Source organism: Xenopus tropicalis, chromosome 1 (assembly GCF_000004195.4).
Source record: "Xenopus tropicalis strain Nigerian chromosome 1, UCB_Xtro_10.0, whole genome shotgun sequence".
NCBI lineage: Eukaryota > Metazoa > Chordata > Amphibia > Anura > Pipidae > Xenopus > Xenopus tropicalis.
Genome location: NC_030677.2, coordinates 67779690 through 67807348, shown reverse-complemented (window position 1 = coordinate 67807348; position 27659 = coordinate 67779690). Strand labels below are relative to the sequence as shown.

Here is a 27659-nt window from a genome sequence, read left to right as displayed (position 1 = left end):
ATACCGAAGCTTGAATGAATAACTAAACTTTTGTATTCGTTGTGACAAATACAATTTTTTGTCGCACAAATTGTCGCAAAGTACGAAAAAGTTGTGGGAATTAAAAAAAAATACTATTTTTTTCCATTTGTACTTGAAATGTTTACATACTGTATATACTCGAATATAAGCCGAGTTTTCCAGCACACAAAATGTGCTTAAAAAGGAACCCTCGGCTTATACTTGAGCAAGTACGAAAGGGAGCCCATATTACCTCTGTACAGCCATCAGGCGCGTCCAGAGCACTCCTGTATTATCCCGCTTGAACCCCCCCGTCGTGCAAAGGCAGGCTGTATTTTCCTCTCTACAGGCTCCAGGTGTGTACCGAGCATTCGGTGCATTCGGGGGGGGGGGGGGAGATAATACAACAGGAATGCTCTGGGTGCGCCAGATGTCTGTAGAGAGGTAATAGGGCTGCCTTTGCACTGGGGGGTGTGAGCGGGATAATATGGCACAACGGCTATATTAATCTCTGTTACTTAAAAGCACCAAGAAATTTCCCAGGCTGTTCTCCGGTAACTACAAGAGAAAGTGCTTGAGTAACATTTAACATGTAAACATGTCACTCATAAACATTTACTGGCATAAGAATAGAAAGAGTTGTGGTGGCACGTGGAAATCAAAACACCTTAAGTGCCATAACCCTAAAGGAGTGTGCAGACCAAGAAATGATTATTATGTTTATACAACCCAGATAGACTGTTTTGGTTTTGTGTGTGATTGTGCTTGTGGTACAGACAGCAGCCATTGCAGGAGCCGGGATATCACTGTACTGCTACATGCAAACCATCTAAATGATAACATTTAGATGGTTGGCCGGTTGGACAAGTAATCCGGTGCTGCCCTTACTACTTTGCACAAGCTAGAGTGCAGGTGTGTTAAAAGAAATGGATGCCTAGGCTTATACTCGAGTCAATAAGTTTTTCCAGTTTTCTTAGGTAAAATTAGGTACCTCGGCTTATATTCGAGTATATACAGTATCTTTTTGTTTGAAATTGTCAAAAAACTCCTGTAAGGAGTGGTTTCACTGGGGATTGAACCCAGGACCTTCTGCGTGTAAAGCAGACGTGATAGCCACTACACTATGAAACCTAAACCTGTGTGCAAGTTTAGGATGTCCTGGGTTGAAAGTTCTATAACGGCAATGACACACTAGCCAATTAGTCACGAGCGATGATCCTCTAGCACAGGGGTCCCCAACCGCCGGTCCGCGGGCTGCTTTCTAGTGGGCCGCCTTTGTTCCTGGCCGCGCTGAATATGCGCGTATAAAAGCGTGCGCGCACTCCGCCCACCCACCCCCCGGTCCTTGGAAAATTTTACCTGCTTGCCACCGGTCCTTGGCACAAAGAAGGTTGGGGACCACTGCTCTAGCACGATTGACTAATCTCCTGCATATGTTTCCCCACAGGCAATAATGAGAAAGATACATGGCACAGCTACTTTCTGATGTAATTTGAAGTTTCCTCAAGAGGCTACTTCGGGCTACATTGCAAAGCTGAAGTGACACGTATGTTTCCCCACCAATGATTCGCATTATTGCCAGTGAGGAGACATATGCAAGAGATTAGTCGCCCGCGGCACAGGAGGTCTGTTGCAGGCATCTAATTCTATAAAATAACGGTATCTGTGTAGCTTTACAAATCTGAACCATGGTAATGAACAGATTTTCTGTTCACTGCACTCATGGCAGTGGGTCACCTGTATGTATGTATCCCTGCCCCGCCAGGATTGGACGGATTAGCAAAGCAATTAAATCCTCTCCCTCCACCTTCAGTTCTTTTTTCTGTCGCCACATCAGGATGTCAGACTCACCCTAAGTGATTACTCCAGCCAGGTCTCAGGCTCTCTCTTCCTGGTTGAAGCCCTGGGTGAGCACTGGTCGTAACCAAACCGCTGCCCAGGGGCCCCCCTTTATGTGACCAGGGTGCTAAGGCAGCAGGAAATTTCAACAGGAGCACAGCTGGAAGATACATTTTGACAAATCCTATTTGAGTCCAGTTCAGTGTCTTCAGTATCTGGGGGTAATGATAGATTTTCAGACGGAAGAATTGTTGTATGGTGAAGGAATGTCTCAGTGTTATAGGCAAACTAACAGCAGCTGCAGATGCAGCTCAAAGACCCTCTCAACCTTGAACAGAAGATCTTCTTGAAAGGGAAGACCAAGGAGGGCCTCAGGTGGTGGCTCCATCCTTCCATCTTCAAGAAGGGGAAATGCTTCTCACTGCCCCACTGGCAAACCCTGACAACAGATGCCAGCAACCACTCAGTACACTGTTTAAGGTAGAAAGAGAAGAGGAGATGGTCTTCGAACTTGCGAGAGCTACAGGCTGTCTGGGAGGTTTTTCAGGCCTACCGGCGGCATCTGAAATGATTAGCTGTGAACGTTCATTCAGACAACACAACAGTGGTGAGTTATTTGAAGAGACAGAGGGGCACCAGATCCACGTCCCTAATGAAGCTGACAGAGAAGATTTTACAGTGGGTAGAATGCAATCTATCTCCAACTAACTGAAACATATATTCCAGGACAACTGAATATAATGGCGGATTATCTGAGAAGAGCTAAAATTCACCCAGCAGAATGGTTTCTGAATCCTTAGATATTCCTCCAAATAGAGAAGAGATGGGGTCCAGTGGAGATAGAACAGACATACAACAGGAAGACGTTCAGATTCCATTCCAGGACCTGGGATCACCAGGCAGAGGAAAGAGTTGCTTTTTCCATTCCTTGGAGGCTTTTTCTAGCTTACCTTTTTCCTCCTTTTCCACTAATTCCAAGGACTCTGAGAAAAGAATGGGCAGTGGCATGGCAGTGGGTCACTATCCCTCCCTATGCAGTGGCATGGCAGTGGGTCACTATCCCTCCCTATTCTAACTTGGGGAAGTTAGAACTGAAGGTGGAGGGGGAGGAGTAGGATTTAATTGCTTTGCTAATTAGTATCTGTCCAATCCTGTCGGGCATGGATACATACATACAGGTGACCCACTGCCATGAGTTTGTTCCAGGAAAAGAAAATTACGATAAGTATGATATATTATCTCTTATATAATTGTGGTTCTATTTTTTGCTATTCTTAGTTTTGACCTTTTTAATTTCTTTAATTTAAACCTTAAATCCTATAACCTCTCATTGTTTCACATCTTTTGCAAATGTCCCATGGAAAAATAGCCCAGAGCAGTTCATTAGGCTACTTCTTTTTTCAACTGTGGTTGTTGGGTATTAAAGTGCTTATATATCTCCTACGTTTGTCAGAAGTCCTAGTAACAGTTTGGTTTTAGTGGGAATTTAACCCAGGACATTCCACATATACATAAATAAAATAAAAACACATAGGAATACACACCAATTTTTATGCATTGTGAAATCTGCCCTTGGGGAGTTGTGTAGAAATTATTCCATTCATGTCTTTTTGTCTATTTTTATTCAGAGTAATGTTTTATGTTAAATCTTGTACCTTTTTATTCTCCAACGTAATTGTTTAAGAGATCCTATGGAAAAATAATCCAGAGTAGCTTAGTAGCCTACTTCTTTTCTTTAAGTATGTTTAGTCCAGTGAAATACTTGACTAAAGGTGACCTGAGACATAATTATGATTTTTAGGCTTGAAATGTTTACATATCTTTGAAATTGTCAAAAAACTCCTACAAGGAATGGTTTCACTGGGGATCGAACCCAGGACCTTCTGCGTGTAAAGCAGACGTGATAACCACTACACTATGAAACCTATCCTTGTTAGCAGTCTTAAGGCATCCTAAGTTGGAAATTCTATAAGGGCAATGACACACTAGCCAATTAGCCACCTGTGACAGTTCTCCAACATATGTTTTCCATTTATAGTTTGGTTTCATTGGGGCTTGAACCCAGACATTCCGCAACAACAATGATAAGATAAATACACATAGGAATACACAACAATATTCTTCTTTGACCTATTTCATGCATTATGAAATCTGCACTTGGGGAGTTAGAAACTATTCCAATTGTTTCTCTTTATGTGTTTTTGACCATTTTTTTAATGAAATAATCTCAAAAACCTCCTACAAGGTGTGGTTTTACCAGGGATTGAACCCAAGACCTTCTGCACATAAAAGAGACATGATAACCACTATACTATGAAACCTAAACCTGTGTGCAACCTTAGAATGTCCTGGGTTGAAAATTCTATAAGGGCAATGACACACTAGCCAATCAGTCACCAGCGATAGATCCCCTTTACTGTGATTGACTAATCTCCTGCATATGTTTCCCCACTGGCAATAATGAGAAAGATACATGGCACAGCTACTTTCTGATGTAGCTTGAAGTTTCTTTAAGAGGCTACTTCAGGCTACTTTGCAAAGCTGAAGCGACGTGTATGTTTCCCCACCGGTGATTCACATTATTGCCAGTGAGGAAACATATGCAGGAGATTAGTCGCCCGCATTACAGAAAGTCTGTTGCGGGCGTCTATTTGCCTAGTGTGTCATTGCCCTAAAACAACAATTTCCATGTTAGCTTTGAAAATTTGAACCATGGTAATGAACAGATTTGAAACTATCAGAAGTACCCTTCACAGCTTGATTTTACTGGGCATTGAACCCAGGACTTTCGGCATACAATACAGATAAAACAAACACTATTATGAAACCTAACCCACAGTGTGCATTATGAGGCCTTAAGTTTAAACTTCAATAAAATAACAGTTTTGGGTAACGAACGGTTTTGAAAACATCATCAATTTATCTCGGATACCATTAATTGGTATTCTAAATTTTGACACAAAAAAGTAAAACAAATTTTGTTAAAAAATTAAAGTTAATTAGATTACTGTTGTGTGTAATTATTTCAAAATATGTTTCAGGTGTAGTCTCTACATCATACAAAGTGCACCCAGAGCTGTGTGCTTATACTGCCAAACACTAGTACTGTAATTCTCGAGGGAAATACTCCAACATCTTACCCTAAGTGGCTTTTAGTTAGCTTCACCCATCCATTACTTTAGTTCTTCCTGGGTGGGAAATGCCCTATTATAGCAATAAGAGGCTTTCAAAGTGAGAAACAAGTACTAGGGCTTCTGCGTGATAAAAATGTGATGAAGGATCCACTTAATGAGAACATGGTAATAGGTAACTCTGTATAAATATTTTCCACTTCTCACTCAGTACTTGATGACTGATTTTGCTGGGAATTGCAGTTAAGCGCCAGGAGACACCAAGTGTTGGTTCCACTGCTCTCAACCTGCATTTTTTTTCAGGCTAAGAAAAGCAGATCCATAAATCCGTTATCCAGAAATCTGCAAATTATTGGGAGACTATCTCTTACAGACTCCATTTTAATACAATATTTCAAATTTTAAAAATGTTTTCTTTTTTCTCTGTAATAATAAAACAGAAGCCACTTCAGCCCTGTAGGCCACTACCTAAAGGTTGACTTGCCCTACCCAACCTTTCAGTACACTTAGTAGCCAGCCAGCTTGTTTATGCCCACTGGTGGAGGCAGCAGTAATTGGCCTGGAAGCACTGGCTAACCTACCTTATAGAGCAATATCCTGCCACTACACTACAACCCCCGCGTCGTGAAAGCTTTCCAGTAAACTCTTAAAATGGCCCATGGTGGGCATCCAGAATGGTCAACATGGATCCTGAACTGAGATAATAAATTTTTGCCCCACTTTGCACTGGTTCCTGAGATGACAACGTGAGCAATGGCGGGGTTTTTTCCGGTATCTCCAATTAAGGCACGCTTTTAGGTTTCCAATTTTCCCATTGTCCACTCTCTTAAACCGAGACAACTTTAGAGGCATACCTTCGTAGACCAGATTTATCTAAGACAGTGACATATCTATATGCCATTTTGATAAATTTGCAACCTAATAGTCTCTTCAAAACTAAGCAAAACTGGACATAAGCAGCGCCGGATTTCAAATCCGGGCGCCCCAAGGCCGCCCCCCCATTCACGCCCCCCGCCCTCTCCATGCGCGCGCATGCGCAAACAAACCTCTCTCTCCCCGTACCACCCCCTCCCCGCCGCCGCGCAGGGCGCATGCGCGCCCATTTAAACTCTGATACGGAGCAGTGGGAAGGAATCCCCATTGCTCCGTATGGGAGAAAATTTCACAATTTCATTGTGGCGGGGCGGCATGCCGCCCCTGCATTTTTGCCGCCCTAGGCCCGGGCCTTTGTGGCCTCGCCACAAATCCAGGCCTGGACATAAGACATACCGTACGTACCATACGTAGATGAGGAGATGTGGGAAGAGACTGGGTGCCCCAACTCACTATATCAGCCAGGGACAGGTACATTCAGATTAAGTTTATTCATAGAGTCTACTTTACACAGTAGCACTGTCCAAAATATATCAGGAGATCCTCTGATCAATGTCCTAAATGCCGCAATTTATTATTATTAACATTTATTTATAAAGCGCCAACATATTCCGCAGCACTGTACAATAAGTGGCATTTTGGAAGATACTAATCAATGAAACCCTTCCCAAACAAGGGCTGGTATATTTCATTAGGGGGTGCCCAGAAGTGACAAAATTTGGAAACTTGGCTACAACAGCAGGAATAGTCTTAGTCTTGTATTGTATTTAATGGTGTTTGGTGCTTGAATGCATCTTCTCCCCCAGGCTCTTCTCTCTCGTCTTCTTTATTTCTCTTTTTCTTTGTCTTGTTGTACTTAAATGCTTGTAAAATTCTAACAAACTCATTTTCACAAATGTCTAACATTTATAAAAAAAATCTGAACTGAAAAAGCAGGTGCGGGAAATGCATTTTGTTACAGCAGCACCACCTACTGTTCATTTAACATTAAGTAGGCAGGGACGTTGCGGAGTAAGTTGGCAGGAGAAAGACTGGCCTGATGTTCTTCTGGTTAGGAGAAACATAAAAAGCCTCAAATAACTTTTATCATGTCTTTTCTAACCAGAAGAACATTAGCCCAGCCATCTTTCTCCTTACAACTTCCTTGACAACATCCTTGACTTTGTGAAACGTGACCAGTAGCTGATGCGGTTGTAACAATATTCATTTATATTAATAGTACTTTAAACACTTAAAATCTTGGAATTAAAAACAATAAATAATTTAAATTGCAAAAGTGCTTAGAATAGGAGTCTCATCAATTTTACATCAACTAATTTTAATGGTTTACTTATCCTGTACCCATAAACCTCAGGTCCCAAGTATTCTGGATAACAGGTCCCATACCTGTACCATAAAAGGATAATGTTGCTACATTAAGTATTCGGAAGAATGATGCACTAATATATTAAAACTTCACTTTTATTAATTCAAAATAAAAGTAAAAATGGTAAACTGAATGCAAAAAAAAACAAAAACAAAGGAAAAATATTTTAAAAGTCTGACCTTTGCTCAGTCCTTGCACTTATAATGCTCACCTCAGGAGCCTTTGAAATGTATCTTATATATACTAGTGCAGGGGTGGGCAAAGTTTTTGGCTCGGGGGCCACATTTACTCACAGGCGGGCCAGGCCGGGCCAACGTCCTCCCACCAGCTCCCCCCCCCACCAGCATCCTCCATCTCTCCGACCTGCAGCTCTCTCCATCGTTCCGCTGAGTCTGTTCCCCGGCTCCCCGCTGCATCCTTTTTTATGGTTGCGCCCCCTGCGCACGAGCACGCACGAAGCGCAACCAATCAGGGCCCAGAAATTATTTAAAGGGACCCGGAGTCAGCGGGCCGGATTAAAAAGGCCAACGGGCTGGATGTGGCCCGCGGGCCGTAGTTTGCCCACCCCTGTACTAGTGTCTACTGCTGGGTGTGTGGAGATTTTTAGAGACTAAGGGGCAGATTTACTAATCCATGAATGGACCGAAAGCGTCCGAACGCGGGTTTTCGTAATGATCAGTATTTTTGTGACTTTTTCATCACCGTCGCGACTTTTTCGTATGTCCCGCAATTTTTTCGTCGCCAATACGACTTTTTTGTCGCCGTCGCGAAAAAAACGGATTGGTTTTTCCGCCGTTTACTATTGCTCAATACGAAAAAATCACGACGCCGATGAAAAGACTCTTACATCAAGCGCATGTGCATAATGAGCTAGCGGGAAGACTGGAGAAAAACCCGATTGGCTGGGAGCCCCAGTGCACTTATGGAAGAAAAGGAGGATCCAGAGAGTACCTGGCTTTGGAGCCAAAACCAAGGGTGGGGTTGGCAGGTTTTTAAAGGGCCCCTGCTGCAGTGCCAGCCATAGAGAACCCGATCCAGAGGAACAGAGAGCAGCAGACAGGTGATTGCACTGCCAGTAACCAGAAAGGTTACAGAGTGCTCAGCTGGTTTTTGAGCTCCAGCCTAAATGGAGAGAGCATTCTGCATCTTGTTAAACTGCCAGTGGGTTTCTGTTGTTATCCTTGTATGTTCCCTGTGTGAGGGCAGGTGTTGATCGAGTGCCTGCAATGTGGAGCAACTGCCTATCCAAAGGGAGTGGTACTTTGGGGCAGGTAGCACTACAGGGGAAACTAAAGAACTCTTGGGGAAGGGACTTTGCCAGAGACTGAACTGGGAAAGGGTATTTCCACCAGGAAAGAAGTGTGGGACTGTGTCCTAGGAGAGACTGTGCCAAAAGTTTAGTTAAAATGCATGTTAAATGAAACATGCATTTCCCAAAGCAGGGTCATATTATTTGCCTTTTACAGTGATTACATTTTTCTAAATTGCTATATAAAGTTTATCTTTTCTGCAAACTGTGTGTGATTTATTTTTCTAGTGGAATCCCCCTGAGGTGTGCTCCTCAGTGACCACTAGGTGGAGGCACTGCACTGTAAAACCCAGTTCCCAGAAGTGAGTGTAATCCAATTTCTGCAGAAGTGTGCCAAAAATAGGTTACAGGGGAAAAATGAGAGGATGATAGGTGCACTTTAAAGCTTATTTCCTTTTAAATGGAATTTGGTTCAAGCTACAGACTTAAGCCCTACCTCCCGTTTTGCTGCCCCAAAAGCTTGCTAGCCCTAGCCTCCCATATGTTTGTGCCTGAAACTGTTTCCCTATTTAAGGGGTAGCTTAATTAAATAGAAAAGTCATTCCTGAAAAATCCCTTGCTAGTTACTGGCTTTTACTAATGAGGGACATTTAACAATGAGGTGCTCAAAAGACTTCTGCCCTTTTAGATCAGATTCTGTTCAGGCTACAGACTCTGACCTTATCTCCCAATTTGCTGACAAGTAGCTTGCTGGCCCTATCCTCCCCTTAGTCTGTGCATATAACTGCGTTACTATTCTTTCTTGGGATAGCTTGAGTTGAAGGAAAAATATTAGTGCAGGACCAAAACAGCTCCCTAGTGTTCTGTTAATTCAACCACATCGGATTGTCCTAACCAAATAGGTCCCTAAACTCCACCTAACCCAGAAAACAGTCAAGCCACCCAGGGCGCGCTGGCTTTCTATTAGGGATGCACCGAATGCACTTTTTTTTTAGCATATGCTAATTAGGATACGGAAGGGTTAAATTTCTAACTTCCGTGTTTATGTGACAAAAAGTCACGTGATTTTTAAGATTCGGATTCAGTTCTGCCAGGAGCCGAAAAAAGCATAATCTTGGCCAAATCCTGGATTCGGTGCGTCCCTACTTTCTATCCACTACCTGACATATAATGAATAGAGTTGCCTCCCAGCAGTTATTTTACAGGCCTGACCAATAAAACTGAAATTTGATTCCAACAGTACTAATAGACAAGATAGCTACCAACAAGAGAAGGAATGGTATTTTTTGTAGAAAAGGTGGCAACACTAACAGTAATTCACCAGCTTCTCTATGCACACTCATGACAACCAGCTCCCCTAATGATCAAATACCCCTTGCAGCCGGTTAGCCTGCTGCCATGTTGTTTTAATTACTGCTGGCTTAGAACAAACTGGCCATACACACATCAATAAAATCATACAAAACCTAGTCTCAAACAATTTTTGGACCGTGTGTGGTCTCAGAATAATCGCCCCCAAAGTTTGTCAGAAGAAGAACTGAACTTGTATGGAAAATAAGGAAGATAAGATCCAGCCACAGCAATGTAAAATGTCCCTGTGCACAGGAAATTGCAGCAGACAGAACAATCTTTATCTAGTGTCCATTTTAAGATATCTGTGTGTGTTCAACTCCCTCCCCACCACAGAAGCCCCCCCCCAGCTCCCTACCTGTCACATACCCCATCCGACTAGCTCCATACTCCCCCTGACTTCCTCCCTGTTTTATCCATGCTGTAGCTTTCTACCTTGTCTACTCCCTACTCTGTGATTCTTTGTGCTGCAGCATTCTATACTACCCGCAACCTGTTCAGTGCAGTATCAGACTGGGCTGCTGGGGTACTGGGAAAAAAACCTGTTGGTCCCCGGCGGGCCAGATCCCCTCCCCCAGGGCTCTCCCGCGATCCACCGTCACCCTCCCCCAACATACCGCAGGTAAGTTTCTTTTAGAAGCATGGTCGGAGGGTGTTTGGGGCCTCTGCAGGGGTTGGGGGGGGCTGGGGTTCCTGAGGCAGAAGCCCCAGTGAGCCCTGCACCCCCCAGCCCGACCCTGTTTCTGTGTCCTATAGGGTTCTCAATTTATTGCCCATGAACCTTTTCAATGATCTATATATATGCTGTGCCTTTCCAGCTTTCATTTGTATTTTGCCTGACGAAGGGGCCTGGGTGCTTCAACACAGGGTCAGACTGCGGAGTGAAGGGCCCACTGGGGCTCCCGCCCCAGGGGCCTTGTAGGTGCCCGTGCAGGGCCCCCCACCTGACATCCTCCCCCGAGCGTGTAAATTTAACACGTCAGGGGAGGAGCACTCGGGCAGGGGGAGCATCGGCAAGGGTCGGGTCTGGGCCGCCAGGGCCCACTTTTCCCGGTGTCCCAGCGGCCCAGTCCGACCCTGCTTGGACAGCTTGCAATTTTTCTTACTCAGCCAATAAAAGGTATCAGATTTTCTGCATTGTTTTTAATGGCTAACACAGTACAACATCTTAATTCCATAGGATTCCACAGTGAACAAAGCTTTTTGCTTTTAACAGGAATACTGTTACTGTATTCCTGTTTACCTATAACTTATTTTGAGCACTGTTAGAAATTAAATTGCTACCACCTGTCAGGCAATGTGGGCTGGTACCTGGTTTAACACAAATACAGAAGGAAAAATCGCCTGGCAGTGAATGGGTTACATATCTGTGATCGCAGGAATCAAAGGGCAAACCAGATTCAAGCAATAATATCAAGTAAAGGTAGTTTAACATTACAGAAAGACTTTAATCACAACTCTTTCAGATATATTTTGAGGGTTTTGCAGGCTGTGGGTTTATATAGTTACATGCACATGGTAGGAACCACTGAGACTGCTTTGTGTCGTGTGAGGGGCTGTTTATAGTGCTGCACAGGAAGAAGGGGTGGAATCGTTCCTGGGAAGTAAAGGTTGTGTGTCAGTCAGTTTCTGTGCAGAAAGTGGAACATGCTGGCTGTCAGGGCATGGGGAAGAACATATAATACCTTAGTCCAGCGGAAACTAAACGCTGCCTGTCCCACTGGCGCCCTGCCAGCTGTCACACTGCGGCCCTTGCACTGCTCTTTAGTTGCCAGATCCCCGGAACAGAGCCTGAAGGACAGCAAGACGTTTGATCCTACCCTCTTGCAATTCCTGGTCTGCCCTCTCTCAAGGAAATCGCTGAGGTAAAATACCTGGCACTGGGTTAAAGGGCTCTGATACAGTCAGTATACTGCTGCTGGGTGGGGGGGTCATTAAGATCACCTATGATCCTAAGCATTGCTTCCCCCCAGAGGTGCGGGCTACAATACAAGGATACTGCCCCCTGCAGTGCTGGGCTGCCCCTAGTTTGAGCAAAGTGTCCCATCAGACTTGGGTTTCTCTGACTTAAAGTTATAGCCACGTATTGTTCTATTTATAATTTCTAATTAATTACCCTTTAGAAAGACTATATTGATATTAACCATTAGCCAAATGTTAGGGCTTATATTGAAAATATCGCTGCTTATTTTTATTGAAAGGGGAACTACAGTTTATGAACCAAAATTTGTTAAAGAGCCCAACACAGAAACCCCTAATATACCTAGCACTGTAAACTGTTTCTTTCTGCTAAACCTTCTAACCTTCTTTCTGCATTATTTAAAATCCTGGGAAGAGGATTAAAGAAGAGGGACTAAAACACTGATGTTACAAATTGTAACAACTTCTCCACATCTTACAGACAGCACTCAGAAACTACATTACCCACAATGCATTGCCCAGTGATGTTATTTTCCCTATTCCTTATTATATGTGCGGGGAATTGTGGTAACTGGAGAAGGCAGGCTGAGGACAGTCTACTGCATTTTATTTGAGTCTCAAAGTAGTCAGTCAGGTCAGCAGGGGAACAGGGTGTCCCATACACCTAAGCCTGTACTCTGTATAGGGAAATATTCAGTTTATTAACAGCAAGCAGATGTCTCTTTGCTATTTCAAGCTTAACTAGAACTCCTAAATGCATTTTATATATATTATATATATATATATATATATATATATATATATATATATATATATATTGAAAAAAAGACCAGCAACACCGGATCTATTGCAAACAATCAATTATATATTGAAAAATACATGAACAGCCAACGTTACGTTTCGGTCTTGAGAAAGGTCCCGACGGGGACCGAAACGTAACGTTGGCTGTTCATGTATTTTTCAATATATAATCGATTGTTTGCAATAGATCCGGTGTTGCTGGTCTTTTTTTCAATATTTAAACTCTTTTACCGTGCACCCGGGACAAGGATTGAAGCGGTGTGCCACCCTTGGCTCGATATATATATATATATATATATATAATATTGATTATGGAATGACGCTTGTGGTTTGAAATGTACTGATTTTGGTGATCAAATTTCCCGACATTAAATATAAACGGCTGTGATTCCCCATTCATTGATCCAGATCTGATTGTTTATATGTCATTTTTTTTCCCTAGATATGAAGAATCTACCAATGAGTTAATTAATGACGAGCTGGGTATAGCTTACCCAATTGTTGATGGCATCCCAAATATGATACCACAGGATGCCCGCATGATTCATAAAGATCAGAAGCCTGAGAGCCCAGACACAGAGCAGACAACATAGTTTTTTGGATTTGTTCCTGCAAACAATAAAGAAGCCATGTTTTTCTCCCTCCCTGTGCTGACTGTGCTCATTCCTCTGGTGTCTTTGACAGGGTTATTATACTCTGCCTCAGTGGAAGAGGATTTCCCAAATGGATGCACCAGTACAGCAAGCTTGTGTTTTTACAGCCTTCTGCTTCCCATCACTTTGCCTGTCTATGTGTTTTTTCATTTGTGGACTTGGATGGGACTCAAGCTCTTTAGGCACAATTAATGCATAAATGAACAGAAAATATCTCATTCATCCTTCTGCTTTCAGATAAGATATGGAGAACATGTTTTCAGATTGGTCGGTTACAGCTTTGCATAGAAATATTAACATTTAATAGAAATAAAATGAATGTAATTGTTTTGATTTTTGTACTTTCCTTTCTATTTGAGCTCCTTTAAAGACTCTATTCCTAAAGGTACACTTACCTGGGTGCTGCCCCATTTGTAAGTTAATAGGAGCTGCTCTCTGGCAGCTTATGTGCTTAACAATAAAATTGAAAGCAAAAAATGCATCCTAGTTACTGATGCAATAATTGTCGGAGTGTGGGGTGCAGGGCTCACCGGGGCTGCCGCACGTGTAAATTAAAATTACTTTTAGCACGTTGGGGAAGGGAGATCTGGGGCCCAGTCCTACCCTGCTTGCTTTCTTTAAAGTCATTTAAAATCGTCATTCCAAGTCCCTTTTCTATATTATTATTGACAGTAATGAAGTGCTGGCTGCTGGGGTCAGTGACTTCCATTTGAAAGCTGAAAAGAGACTGAGGAGAAAAGCAAATAATTCAGAAACTATAAAGAAATGAATGCCAGTTCTATAACATACTAAAAGTTAACCTAAAGGTGAACCACCCCTTTTATGCCTTAGTTTATACATTCAGTATATACATCCATGCAGGCCCTTCTGGGAGAACATGAGGTTTCATCAAGTAGTGGTTATCTACTTTACATGTGGAAGGGAAATCATTGTAGGTGACTATTGACAATGTCATGAAACCAAAAGATAAAAGGGGATATTTATAATGGCTGCAAAGTGGAAAAAGACACAGTTGGCTGTTTTTTACACTTTGCCAGAATGGGGCATTGTGCAAATAGCCACAGGCCTCTAAACTCTGGCAGAGAGAACCTTGAATCGACTGCTGCCTGTGCTAGAGAGAGCTTAGTTCAAAAGAGGCATGCTGGGAATGTACAGATACAGGCAGTGAGTTATCACATTTTATCACAACATGGCACTATTCTTCCAATACATTGATTGAAATGCTTTCTTGTGATGGGCTTAGGCCATGGTCACACAAAGCATTTGCTCTGCTTCTCTTTGCCTGCGGTTTTCAGTCAGGCAGAGAGAAGTGGATCGGCTCCAATATGCATCTCCTGTTGCTGCACTGACAGGTATAGCTTCTCCTGGCATGCAGCAGAGGTTGGGCCAAAAAACGCGACCTGCATGCAAGCGCTATACCTGTCATTGCAGTTTTACTGGTGCATATGGGAGCAGATCTGCTTCTCTCAGCCTGCAGAAAAATATGTGGCTAAGAGAAGCAGGAAAAATGCTCTGCATGCTCATTGCAGTACATATGCCCAGGTTTTTGCAGTTCCAGCTCAGGGAGTGGGAAGGTGGGATGAAATCACCCCAGGGGCCCTGAACAACCGCAGACACATATAAATACTGCTGCCTGTACTTCCTAAACCCTGAAGTGATCATCATGGCTAAACTATTTCTGTTTTATTAAACTTGAGAACCCCCCTCCAAAAGGTTATGTCTTTGTCCATTGATCATCTGCTCACTTGAGTCTGTCTTCCTTATGCTAGGCAGTAGGGGCTTCTTCCTTATGCTAGGCAGTAGGGGGCTCTTCTTATTAGGGCTGGGCGATATACTGTTTAATACCGAATACCGGTGTTTTTTTTAAAAACTATATTCATTTTTCAGATACTGCCATACCGGGGTGTCAGGGTACTCACCCGTGCGGCCCGGTCTCACGCGTCCCGCTGTCCGCGGGACGTTGCGCACGCGCAACATATCCGCGATGCGCTGACGGCGCCAGTTCTGCGCATGCGTGGGGGGTATTTAAAGCTATCAAACGCCTCCTCCTGTGCTATGTTGTCTGCGGCCTTGCCTGGGAAACTAAGCCTGCCTGATTTACCTTACGACTTTCTGTTGCCGATCCTTCGCTTGCCTTTCAATACTGCAGTAATTATTCTCTAATTTATTAGGAAATGGGGTTAACACCTAATCATGCATGGAAAAAAAAATACCGTGACACCGATATAATTTTGAAAAATACAGTGATATAAATTTTTGGTCATACCGCCCAGCTCTACTTCTTATGCTAGGCAGTAGGGGCTTCTTCCTTATGAGTGCGCTTGTTATAATAGTTTAAATTGACAAGAGTAACTCCAAAATTACAGGCAAGAATAGATTTCATAATGTGGTGGTTATCAGGTCTGCTAAATGCCGATGGTCCTTGCCTCCCTTCTTTAGTGACTAATAGGGCTGTCTCACACGGGGAGATAAGTCGGCCACAACAAATCTCCCTTGTCGTGGGCGACTAATCTCCCCGAAAAGCCATCCCACCGGCGAGAATGTAAATCGCTGGTGGGATGGCATACGCGGCGCCGCGATTTCGGGGAAATCCATCCCAACCCGATTTACATTCTCGCCGGTGGGATGGCATTTCGGGGAGATTAGTCGCCCACGACAAGGGAGATTTGTTGTGGGCGACTTATCTCCCCGTGTGCCACAGCCCTTAAATTACACAGCAAAACTTGGGTTTTTAATCACCAATCTTGCTGGGCAGTCATTTGTATTCCTTGTTTATTTTATTGTATGATACTGATTGTATTGCATTCTGTAGTTATGCCTGTATTTTACTGGGCTAAACACAGTTACAGAAAGGAGTTATCTCACAAGCTACTCTGGATTATTTTTCCATAGTACATGTGGGAGAATGGGAGGGTACAGGATTTAACACAAATTACTCTGAATAAGAGAGGTTGAAAGTACAGAGAGAAAAAATATAATCAGTAAAATATTGCTTATTTTTGCATATTTATTGATTACTTTGGTTCAGATTGCCCAAAGAAACACAGTAAACAGCCTCAGGGAGGTGCCAGCCTTTAAAATATAACCTAAAGAGTTAGGACCACCATATGGTGTTTACCTTGAGGTGGTATGTTGGCTTGTCAATTTTATGGTCATAACTTTGTAAATAAAAAGCGTTGTTTTCGTTAATATATACACTTGTATAGATACCAAATGACTAGTGAAACACGGGTCCAGGGAATAAGCATTGATCAATTCTCTTTCTTTTGTATTCTTGTATTTGATTTGGCCAGATTAGTTGCACTTCTATTATACTTATATATATAATTATATTTTTACTTTGCCTTGGACTGCTGCCACAACCCCCCTTTTTATGTACTGACATAATTTTAACTCAGGACATCATTACTCATTACCAAGGGTTAGGTTTCATAGTGTAGTGGCTATCACGTCTGCTTTACACACAGTAGGGCATGGGTTCAATCCCCAGTGAAACCACTCCTTTAAGCAGATTTCTGACGATTTCAAACGAAAAGATATGTCAAGATTTTAGTCTAAAAATGTTGGTTCTGTGTTAAGTGAACTTTAATCCTGTATTTCACTGGACTAAAGACAGTTAAGGAAAAGGAGTAGGCTAGTGAGCTGCTCTGAATTAATTTTCCATAGGATGTCTGGGAAAGTTAAGAAGGAGAATGGGAGGGTACAGGATTTAACATTTAAATGACTCTGAATGAAAGAGGTTGAATGTAAAGACAGAAATAAACGGAATCAGTAAAATATTGTTTATTTTTGTTTGTGTTGACTGCTATGGTTCAGATTGTCTAAAGGAACATTGAAAACAATTTTAACCCAGGACATCCTAATACATCACCTAAGGTTAGGTTTCATAGTGTAGTGGTTATCACGTCTGCTTTACACGCAGAAGGTCCTGGGTTCGATCCCCAGTGAAACCACTCCTTGCAGGAGTTTTTTTGATCATGTCGCCAAGCATATTTAAAGTAAAAGAGAAGGCAAATGAGATGCTATGGATTATTTTTCTATGGGACATCTGCAGAAGATAAGTGGGAGAATGGGAGGTAAATGATTTAAATTATAATTTACTTGAAATGAATTAGATCAAAACTAAGAATAACAATCAATGGAAACATTACTTATGTTTTTAAATCTGTTCCTTACTATTGTTTGAATTTTCATAAGGAATTTGGAAACCATAGTTTTTACAAGAATTTCCACATAAGACCTCCCAAAGTATATCCTAAGATCAGATCATGGTGTGGTAGTTACCATGTCTGCTTTACAAAGAGTAACGCCTGGGTTCAATCCCCAGCACCACTGCACCTTAAAAGGCTTTTTCATAGTTTTAGCCCACCTTCCTTATCCCTACCTGTGTTATAGAAAAAAAAATCCAGCGTAGTTGTTAAGCCTACTCACATTCTTTAACTATGTTTAGCCTTGTGAAATACAGGGCTAAATGCAGAATGGCATAAAATCTGTAAAATATAGTAAAACCAATCAAAGGAATAAAAATGTACTGCACAATAAGACTGATGATCAAAATTCTAATCCCTGTCAGGACCTTTCTCATGGCACCTTATATATTGGCTGTTCATGCATTTTTCAATACACAACTAATTTTGCAATAAACTCTGTGTTGCTGGTCTTTTCAATATTTAAACTATTTACCTTGCACCCAGACAAAGACTGAAGCGGAGTGCCACCCCTGGCATTTATATACTACTCAAAATGAAATAGGTCAAGAGTAAAGTGAGGAATGAATGGAATCATAACTAAAAAATTGCTTATTTTTGCATATGTGTTCATTACTATGAATCAGAATGTCAAAAGTAACACATTCACAGTCATTTTCAAAAAGTGTCTAGAATCTTTCCACCACTTTTTGTACCTGCTAACTCCTATGGTAAAATGTAAATACGAAGGCAATTCTGTAAGTGTCCCTTTCTTTCGTTCCTACAGTCAATAACCTTTCCCTAGGGATAGATTTCACTTCTTCCACTTCATAACTTTGTTTAGGAATAACTCCACAGAAAATCCCCAGAAATGAAGATGTAAAACAGAAGCCTCCATGCAACCCAACACTACCCATTAAAAAGAAGTGCACCCCAAAGAGAAACAGAGGATTAGGTAAATCATTTCATCATGTTGCCTCTTTCCTAGTACTGAATAAGGGTCCTGGGTTTGTTCCCTCACAAGTTAAAAGTACAAGAATCTAGCAACTAACATTGATAGGAATTTAACTTCATTAGGGTTGCACAAAAATGACTTTATTCCAGAGTAAGAACAGGGCTATATTATTGCATTAAGTGCATAAACTATTAATACTACAAATTGCCAAACAAAACTAAAAACCTATCTTTTCAGGAACACAAAGCAATTACTATCTTGCAAAGTAATCAGAATGTAATCAATAAACACCACAAGGGATGAGCGATAGTTATGGACAAATCTACTTACTTAGCAGAGGGAGAAAAACACTGGGGGTACTGCAAATAAATCTCATATGATACAGGCAGGAAAGGAAATTGATACAGAGGATGGATATGGAAGCATTTAATAATGGGGTGATAGATCAAGAAGTTCTTACTGGCTAAGGATTGCAATACACCACCACTAAATTTTCTTCACTAAATGCTACATAACCCCTGGGATGTGGCCAGAGAAATACTGACATTTATGGGATATAATGAAGCAGAAATAAGAACACTCTACCTTTACTCCTACCTTGTGTGATACCCTAAAGCTTTGTTGGCTTTGGATGAGTTTTAGACTTATTAGGGACCATTAACTACTGCTCTGCATGCAAAAAAAGCACACAAAGCTTATGGCAGGTGTAAATACAGGGCTGCCTTGTACATAAAGGTTCTGCACCCCTTCTTAGTAAAACTGATAGTGATCTATTCAAACTAAACACTGGAATAAAATAAAAAAAAATCAATTAATTCATTATAATTTATTGCATTAGCAGAAAACAGTGGGCAACATTTTCCAGTTTTTTACAAAATTGATATCCTAACAAACTTTTGTCCTAAAAAAAAAAATATTATTCTTTTTCGTTCAGCTGTTCAATGGGAAGCCCCAGCCGGAGAGGATTTTGCAGACGTCTCAAGCTTTCTTCTGTCTGCAAACAAAGAGAGACGCTTTTGTGAAATGAGCGGCACAAAGCAGATATAACTTTATTTGGAGATGAAGGTATTGGAGAAAATTTTAAACAAAAATAATTGACATAGTGTTTACAAAAATTGAAGGGAATAACCACTCCAAAACTACAGTAACAGTAACATGAAAATATGTTTATCCCTTATTCACTCCAAAACAGCTATGAAAATAAGCCTCTCCTATTGTACTTTTGAATGCTTCAAGTAGATTTTTACCCCTGACCAGAAGGGAGCTCCCGGTGCGGGCGGCCATGTTGGTAGGTAATAAGCAATCTCCCCGCTCACTTACTATGCACATGCACCAGACATAGGAGCATGTCACACACATGTGCATAATATGCGAGTTGCGGCACTCACTTATTATACGCATGCATGTGCCCCAACATGGCTGCCCGCACCGGGGCTCCCTCCTAGTTGGGGGTAAAAATCTACTTGAAGCCCAGTGCTTATCTTTTATTTTATCTCTGGTTACACCAGGATTGTGGAATCTCACTGTTGATGAATGAAGCCATCCAGCATATAACTAATTCTACTTGCTGATTGGTTGCTATTGGTTTGCCCCAGGGCAAACTTAGTACCTTTTATTACATAATCCCTTAAATCCCTGGTAAATATTATACAGCACCTATAATGGCCTATCAATGTGGAACCAAAACTTTCTGATTATTTCCTAGTAAAGTTTATTATCAATATAGCACAGATGGCTACACAGCCCTGGTGTAGTTAAGGGGCAACAGACTTACAGTGGTGCCAGTGCCAACATAATAAAATCAGCAAATAATATTTCTGGTTCCTGTTACCTACGCAAGGATCACAGAATTAAGTCTATTCTATTTCTAAGATTAAACCTTCTTCTAACTTTTTCTCAGTGTTATCCCCATATGGCCTACAGAAGAAGGCAACCAAAAAGAGAAAAATATGGGTCCCCCAAAGAAAGTAGAAAATAATAAAGTAAAGTTAAAAATTATTGATTTAGAAATAAAAGCCTGACACCAGAAAATGGCAACCTACAAGTTATATATGAACATAAAGAGAATAAAAACTATCTATTATTTGGCTGACATTACACTGGTTAAAGTCCGCTTAGGGGACCAGCAACAAGTGCCAATTCATAGGCTACAAAAGGTACAGGATGGGCATAACAGGGTATGGTGTGGAAAATTGGGGGCACAGTCATGTATTTTCTATTTAGTCAAGCATTAAGATGTAGAATATTTTTATTGGGTCTCTTTCTTCTTAGCTGTCAGAGTTTACCATCCAGGGGCCCAGCTGTTGGCTAACAGTCTGGGCACACAGGTTGGGGGGAGTCCCTGCTAACTAAGTAATATGGTCATTTCTAATGGTGGTTCTGTCACCTTGTAGCATAGAAAATGCACCAGTGTATTTTTACTAGAGAACCACCAAATACTTTTGGTTTGAGATTCCTCCAAATCACAGCACTTTCCAATAAAGCACTTTGCAGCTGAAGGTTTTCACATGCTTGTACCTCTGCAAACTCTTCCCGTAACCTGTTGTACTCGTTCACATCAAACCGCTGTGTCTTGGCTCTCTTGTAAAAGTAGTTCAGCAACTGGCGCTCTCTGATAGCTGGGTAAACGTAATCCTAAAACACACAAATAACTGTATACATCTCAGAATCATTAGCAGATGATGGATATCGAAAGTCAACAAAGATTATGGGACCATTCAAAAATAAATAAATGAATCACGAGTTTGCCGGTAAAAGGAGATTGGAATTCTCTGCCACCTTTATGTAAAGTAGATCTGCCAATTGCAAGCCAGGCGTCAACTAAATACAATTAATCTTACAAATACAGGTAAGGGACCTGTTATCCAGAATGCTTTGTTGCATGGGATTTTCCAGATAAGGGATCTTTCTCCATACCTTAAGTCTACTTAAAAATCATTTAAACATAAATTAAACCCAACAGGATTGTTTTGCCTCCAATAAGATTTAATTATATCTTAGTTGGAACCAAGTACAAGGTACTGTTTTATTATTACAGAGAAAAAGGAAATCAGTTTTAAATATCTGAATTATTTGTTTAAAATAGAGTTTATGGGAGGAGATGGCCTTTCTGTTATTTGGAGCTTTCTGCATAATGTGTTCCTGGATGACAGATTAAAGGACCCACAGAGCGGTTCAGTTGCCCGTGACAGCAGAGATCTGCAGGAGGAAACTTTGCACGACACCGAACCAATGCAATGGCCTTTCCACCAGTGACTCCTATTGTTGCTGGTGGAAAGTCATTTTGGAGCAGTTAGTCACCTGCAATATCAGAGATCTATCGCAGGCGACTGAACTGCTCTGTGGGTTCCTAAAGGCCTTAAAGGAGACATATCATATAAAAATTAAGAATGTAGCAGTGAATTATACTCCTCTAAATACAGAAGGATTGTTCTTAAAAAGTTGTGTTTCGGATTGATTTATTGAGAAATTCCACCAAAACCCCACTAGTCCCGCCCATCAGTTCCACTTCCTGCTGGCTGAATTCTCTGGATGAGCAGGGGGCCGGTGGCTCTCAGTACCCTGCACTGTAGGATAGGAACCAATCAGCAGCTAGGCTGACCTGATAGGGAACTGAAGCCTGCCTTTGCTTGTGTGATTGCAAGGCTGTGATTGGCTCTCCCCCTCCTACTGTGCTTCTGGCAGGGACCGTTAGGACACGCCCACCCTTCATTTGAAACACGGACAGAAAAATGAGAGGATCTATAGGGAGCTCCAATAAAGGGGCTATTTTTACAGATAGGATTAATTATTAGCCCAAAGTGAAACCAGCATCATATATTATTCATAATTGCCTACAAAATTAGGGTTTTATCCATTTATCCAATATGTCTCCTTTAAGGATTCCATGCCTGTGCAGCACAATTTTTCTGCAGGTCTGTGTCTCTGTACCTGCCATCCATCCATTTGCTACCCAGCAAACTATAGTCCTTGTCCCCACCTTCCTTCACACACAATTCTCAAATGTGCCAATCATAAAATCTCTTTCTTTGGATCAGTGCAGCCAAGAGCTGGGAGCAGAGGGTTACAGCTGTAGGGGTCACAATCATTTCAGAGGCCCTGAAAGCCAATATTTAATATAGCTCGGTATGTCACAAGGGGTCACAAATATAGCACCTACAGTGGCTTGCAAAAGTATTCGGCCCCCTTGAACTTTTCCACATTTTGTCACATTACAGCCACAAACATGAATCAATTTTATTGGAATTCCACGTGAAAGACCAATACAAAGTGGTGTACATGTGAGAAGTGGAAGGAAAATCATACATGATTCCAAACATTTTTTACAAATAAATAACTGCAAAGTGGGGTGTGCGTAATTATTCAGCCCCCTTTGGTCTGAGTGCAGTGAGTTGCCCATAGACATTGCCTGATGAGTGCTAATGACTAAATAGAGTGCACCTGTGTGTAATCTAATGTCAGTACAAATACAGCTGCTCTGTGATGGCCTCAGAGGTTGTCTAAGAGAATATTGGGAGCAACAACACCATGAAATCCAAAGAACACACCAGACAGGTCAGGGATAAAGTTATTGAGAAATTTAAAGCAGGCTTAGGCTACAAAAAGATTTCCAAAGCCTTGAACATCCCACGGAGCACTGTTCAAGCGATCATTCAGAAATGGAAGGCAACTGTAAACCTACCAAGACAAGGCCGTCCACCTAAACTCACAGGCCGAACAAGGAGAGCGCTGATCAGAAATGCAGCCAAGAGGCCCATGGTGACTCTGGACCAGCTGCAGAGATCTACAGCTCAGGTGGGGGAATCTGTCCATAGGACAACTATTAGTCGTGCACTGCATAAAGTTGGCCTTTATGGAAGAGTGGCAAGAAGAAAGCCATTGTTAACAGAAAACCATAAGAAGTCCGGTTTGCAGTTTGCCACAAGCCATGTGGGGGACACAGCAAACATGTGGAAGAAGGTGCTCTGGTCAGATGAGACCAAAATGGAACTTTTTGGCCAAAATGCAAAACGTTATGTGTGGTGGAAAACTAACACTGCACATCACTCTGAACCCACCATCCCCACTGTCAAATATGGTGGTGGCAGCATCATGCGGAGGTTCACCTTCCAGCAGGACAATGACCCTAAACATAAAGCCAGGGCAACAATGGAATGGTTTAAAACAAAACATATCAATGTGTTAGAATGGCCCAGTCAACGTAAAAAATGTTTGGAATCATGTATGATTTTCGTTCCACTTCTCACGTGTACACCACTTTGTATTGGTCTTTCACGTGGAATTCCAATAAAATTGATTCATGTTTGTGGATGTAATGTGACAAAATGTGGAAAAGTTCAAGGGGGCCGAATACTTTTGCAAGCCACTGTATACAGGCCCCCATATTGAATATTGATTTTGAATTAGGATCTGGCTGCTTCGGTCCTACTTAGGATGTTAGGGAAAGGGAACACTATGCATATGCCCCCCACAGCATCGGCCTAAGTGCAGCTATGTGTATTGGAGCACATCTCTGCTTACCTTTAAAACACAGGCAGAGAGAAGCAGGGCATACTCCTAGTGTGCCCTTGCACTTATATGGTATATTTTTAATCTGACCTAATAAATTAACTTTCTTATGACAATTTATTGTGACAATGATCATAAACTTAAAGTGTATGGCCAGCTTTACCCTAGCAGCCAGGAAGACTGGAAGATAAATAAAATTTCACACTTGGCTTTATTGCTCTGGTTGCCATCCCATTATTATTCCATTTGGATTCACTCACCTGTTTGGTTAAAACAAAGTATGCGTAAAAGGCTATGGCACTTCCGTAGGTAATGAAGTAAGTAACTGGTTCCATGATATCCCAAGAGTAGACCCACCAAGTCAGCCAAGCCAGAGCTCCACCTTGTGTAGACATTAGTGCCAGTCCAATCCACATGAGCCGCGTAGTCTTGGCATCTGATTTGGATAATATCATTGACTTCATCTGCAGAAATGGAAAATATTCTTGCTCTAGAATATTTGGAAGTTTCTTGGTTTTTAACATAAAATCATAATACTGTAGTTCAATCACTGGCATAAGGCATCAAGTTGTTAAACTACAACTACCAGAATTCCACTGACAGCTGAAACCCTTCAAGGGATAATTGGAGATGTAGTCCAACATCTGATGCCCAAAAGTTGGGCATTTCTCCTGTAGTTTTGCAGTATTAATGTGTATTCAACCAATAAATTATCTAGTTGGTTCTATTCGCATTTTGAAGAGTTCATTAAGCATTCATGTTGCGCACCTAATAAGGCAATAAATCTTGGAAATTATACATTTTTACAGCTATGGTTTTATTAGGCAATAGATCAAAGGTTTATGATAGAATATGCCACATCAGCAAAAATCATAGTATTGCAGAAAAATGACAGTCTAACCCGTTTCTAGCATTTGCAAAGTTTAGACCCTGCTATTGGTCAATGCCTGCAAGGGGCAGCTTCAACTATCCCCTAAGCCTGCTGACCAAAGGATCTGAACAGTGACCTGTAGTTGTGCCAGAAAGGTTATCATATCATATGACTGGCTAAACTGTCAGTCCCAGTATGTATGCCCGGTCCCCACTGGCACTACTCAGCTGAGCTCTATGGAGACTGGGGGTGCATGTGTGCCCTAAGGTGTATTAAGATTATCATGACCACCATGGCCTGTAACATGTAGCACTGTTTACTTTCTGACTAAAGCACAAGGGCCAATTCAGACCCCTATATTAACTATTTCTACAATATCAATGCCATTAGTAGGGTTGTAGGACTTTCTGAGGAAGGAGCATAACAGATTCTCTTGCAGCATGTGTGTTTATCTGCTTACCTCCCATGTCACATAGCAAAATATTTCTCTTAAGGCATGCGCAGACATTTTATTTTAGCCTTTGAAGCAGTTCTACAGAGCATGTGACAGCCTAAAAACTTGGCATTGCATGTTATGTAGTACATGCACATCAATGAATGGCTGAACAAAGGAACCTTGTGTCCTTCTACCATTTTTTTTACTAAACATGATAATAACCTAATGTACATTTTGTATTTATTTTTTAATTTTTTTTTATATAGCCCCAACACATTCTGTAGTGCTGTACATATATTATACATTGTTCACTTTAGTCCCTGCCCCAGAGGAGCTTACAATATAAGGTCCCTATCACATTCACACACACTGTCATCAATTTATTCAGAAGCCAGTTAAGCTGCCTTGTATGTTTTTGTAGTGTGGGAGGAAACTGGAGTACCCAGAGGAAACCCACACAGACACAGAAAGAACATACAAACTCCTTGCAGATAGTGCCCTGGCTGGGATTAAACTCAGGACACCAGAGTTGCAAGGCAGAAGTGCTATTGCTGCATTGCTGTTTACATTTACTTGGACTGTGAGTAATCCAAGTTCTCAGTAAATTAAATAGGACTTCTCACAGGAAAGAGAACTCACACCACATGGAATGGGCAAAGTTTGGGGAGGTTTTGGTATAATAGGCCTGAGCTGAAGCAGATCAGGGAAGTGACAACGAGTACACAAGTCAATTTCTTTTATTGGGGCCTTGTTTTGTTGGTAGGGCCCACTGCCCAAGGAGGCTTAGGCGACTGGTGGGTAAATAATTGGTCCCCACTTAAGGTAAACCATCACTGATGGGAGCCCATGATTCCTGATGCCAGCCCTGCTGGTCAGAATCAAACCTAAGACATCAGAGCTGCAACACAGGAATGAAAACCCACTAAGCAAAGTCATACTGATTTGTCCCTATGTACATTGTTTGGTTAGGGGCTTAATTAAGAAGGCTCTGCTTGTTGGACAGACCTGTTCCAGTGGTTGCAGTTGCTCCTTAAGACTGTCAAGCCTCTTTAATAACTCCTGTTCCTTGTTAAGCTGATATTCTTCCTGGTGCAGAGCTGCATACAGACGATGAACCAGAGTTTTAATGGTGTCCATTTCACTAGAATCTTGAGGACAAGGTTTATCTGAAAGAAAGACAAACATTAATTTAAAAAAACAAAAACTAAATACAGATATGAAATCTGCTATTTAAAAACACGTTAATCAGAAAGCTCCGCATTATGGTAAGGCCATTTCCTTTTTCTCTGTAACAAGAAAACAGTACCTTGTACTATATAACTAATCCTTATTGGAGGCAAAACAATCCTACTGGGTTTATTTCATGTTTAAATGATTTTGAGGGGGTATTTATGCAATGTTTTCACAATTTATTATGTGACAAAACTTAGACAATTCCAAATGCAAAAATATGCCATCTAGAAACCTTTCGAGATCACGTAGAAGTCAATAGCAAATGACCCTTTAACAGTTGGAAGATCCTTCTTTGCTTTGTAGTTTCCGTGCTTTATTGACGCTGACTTTTGTGCAAAATAAAAAAAAAGTCACGGTTACTGTGTACCAACTCCAAAAAGTTGCATTTTTTGTGATATTTCCACTTTTCTTTTTCATTTATGCTTTTTTAAGTTTGGATCTTCCATTTGTGGAAATGAATTTTTTGAGGTTTTAAACAAATATAAATCTGAAAAAAAGAGTTTTAGTAAATCCCCCAAGTATGAAGATCCAAATTACAGCTTACCCAGAAACCCCAGGTCCCAAGCATTCAGAATAATGGGACCCATACCTGTATTACAGTAGTAGTGGGTCACAATCTAGACCAGGGATCCCCAACCTTTCTTTCTTGTAAGCCACAGTCAAATGTAAAAAGACCCGGAGAGCAACACAAGCATCATAAAAGTTCATGGAGGTGCCAAATAAGGGCTGTGATTGGCTATTAGGCAGCCTCTATGCACCCTATCAGCTTACAGGGGGCTTTATTTGGTAGTAAATCTTGTTTGTATTCAACCAAAACTTGCCCCCAAGTCAGGAATTCAAAAATAACTACCTGGTTTGGGGGCACTGAGAGCAACATCCAAGGGGTTGGTGAGCAACATGTTGCCCCGAGCCACTGGTTGGGGATCACTGATCTAGACTGTATTGGCTTATTGTGACATTATTTGCCCCAAATTCTTCTTGGGTTCCAGTTAAGCTGCACATGTACAGTGGCTTGCAAAAGTATTCGGCCCCCTTGAACTTTTCCACATTTTGTCACATTACAGCCACAAACATGAATCAATTTTATTGGAATTCCACGTGAAAGACCAATACAAAGTGGTGTACACGTGAGAAGTGGAACGAAAATCATACATGATTCCAAACATTTTTTATAAATAACTGCAAAGTGGGGTGTGCATAATTATTCAGCCCCCTGAGTCAATACTTTGTAGAACCACCTTTTGCTGCAATTACAGCTGCCAGGCTTTTAGGGTATGTCTCTACCAG

At 41.5% G+C, this 27659-nt stretch overlaps 3 protein-coding genes and 3 non-coding genes across 7 annotated transcripts in view; 3 read left to right on the top strand and 3 right to left on the bottom strand.

Annotated features, from left to right (window-relative positions):
• Window positions 1-1058: 1058 nt before the first annotated feature.
• On the bottom strand, window positions 1059-1131 carry trnav-uac. The gene has a single exon. It is a non-coding gene; the product is annotated as a tRNA-Val (tRNA).
• A 2560-nt stretch (window positions 1132-3691) lies between these two features.
• On the bottom strand, window positions 3692-3764 carry trnav-uac. The gene has a single exon. It is a non-coding gene; the product is annotated as a tRNA-Val (tRNA).
• Window positions 3765-10232: 6468 nt separating this feature from the next.
• pigy (phosphatidylinositol glycan anchor biosynthesis class Y) lies at window positions 10233-13663 on the top strand. 2 transcript variants are annotated; one of them, NM_001272016.1, is given in 2 exon segments: window positions 10233-10430; window positions 12972-13663. In NM_001272016.1, a coding segment is annotated over 1 exon segment (216 nt). In that variant the 5' UTR covers window positions 10233-10430; window positions 12972-13158; the 3' UTR covers window positions 13375-13663.
• On the top strand, window positions 11413-13663 carry pyurf (Pigy upstream reading frame). Its single transcript, NM_001011216.2, is given in 2 exon segments — window positions 11413-11673; window positions 12972-13663. Coding segments are annotated over 2 exon segments (369 nt in total). The 5' UTR covers window positions 11413-11455; the 3' UTR covers window positions 13123-13663.
• A 3399-nt stretch (window positions 13664-17062) lies between these two features.
• On the top strand, window positions 17063-17135 carry trnav-uac. Its single transcript has one exon. It is a non-coding gene; the product is annotated as a tRNA-Val (tRNA).
• A 2021-nt stretch (window positions 17136-19156) lies between these two features.
• Window positions 19157-27659, bottom strand: part of mcub (mitochondrial calcium uniporter dominant negative beta subunit) — a 51182-nt gene continuing 42679 nt past the window's right edge. The window contains 4 exon segments of the mRNA NM_001126576.1: window positions 19157-19318; window positions 20842-20958; window positions 24093-24296; window positions 26145-26305. Coding sequence (NP_001120048.1) covers window positions 19241-19318; window positions 20842-20958; window positions 24093-24296; window positions 26145-26305 — 560 coding nt within the window. The 3' untranslated portion in view covers window positions 19157-19240.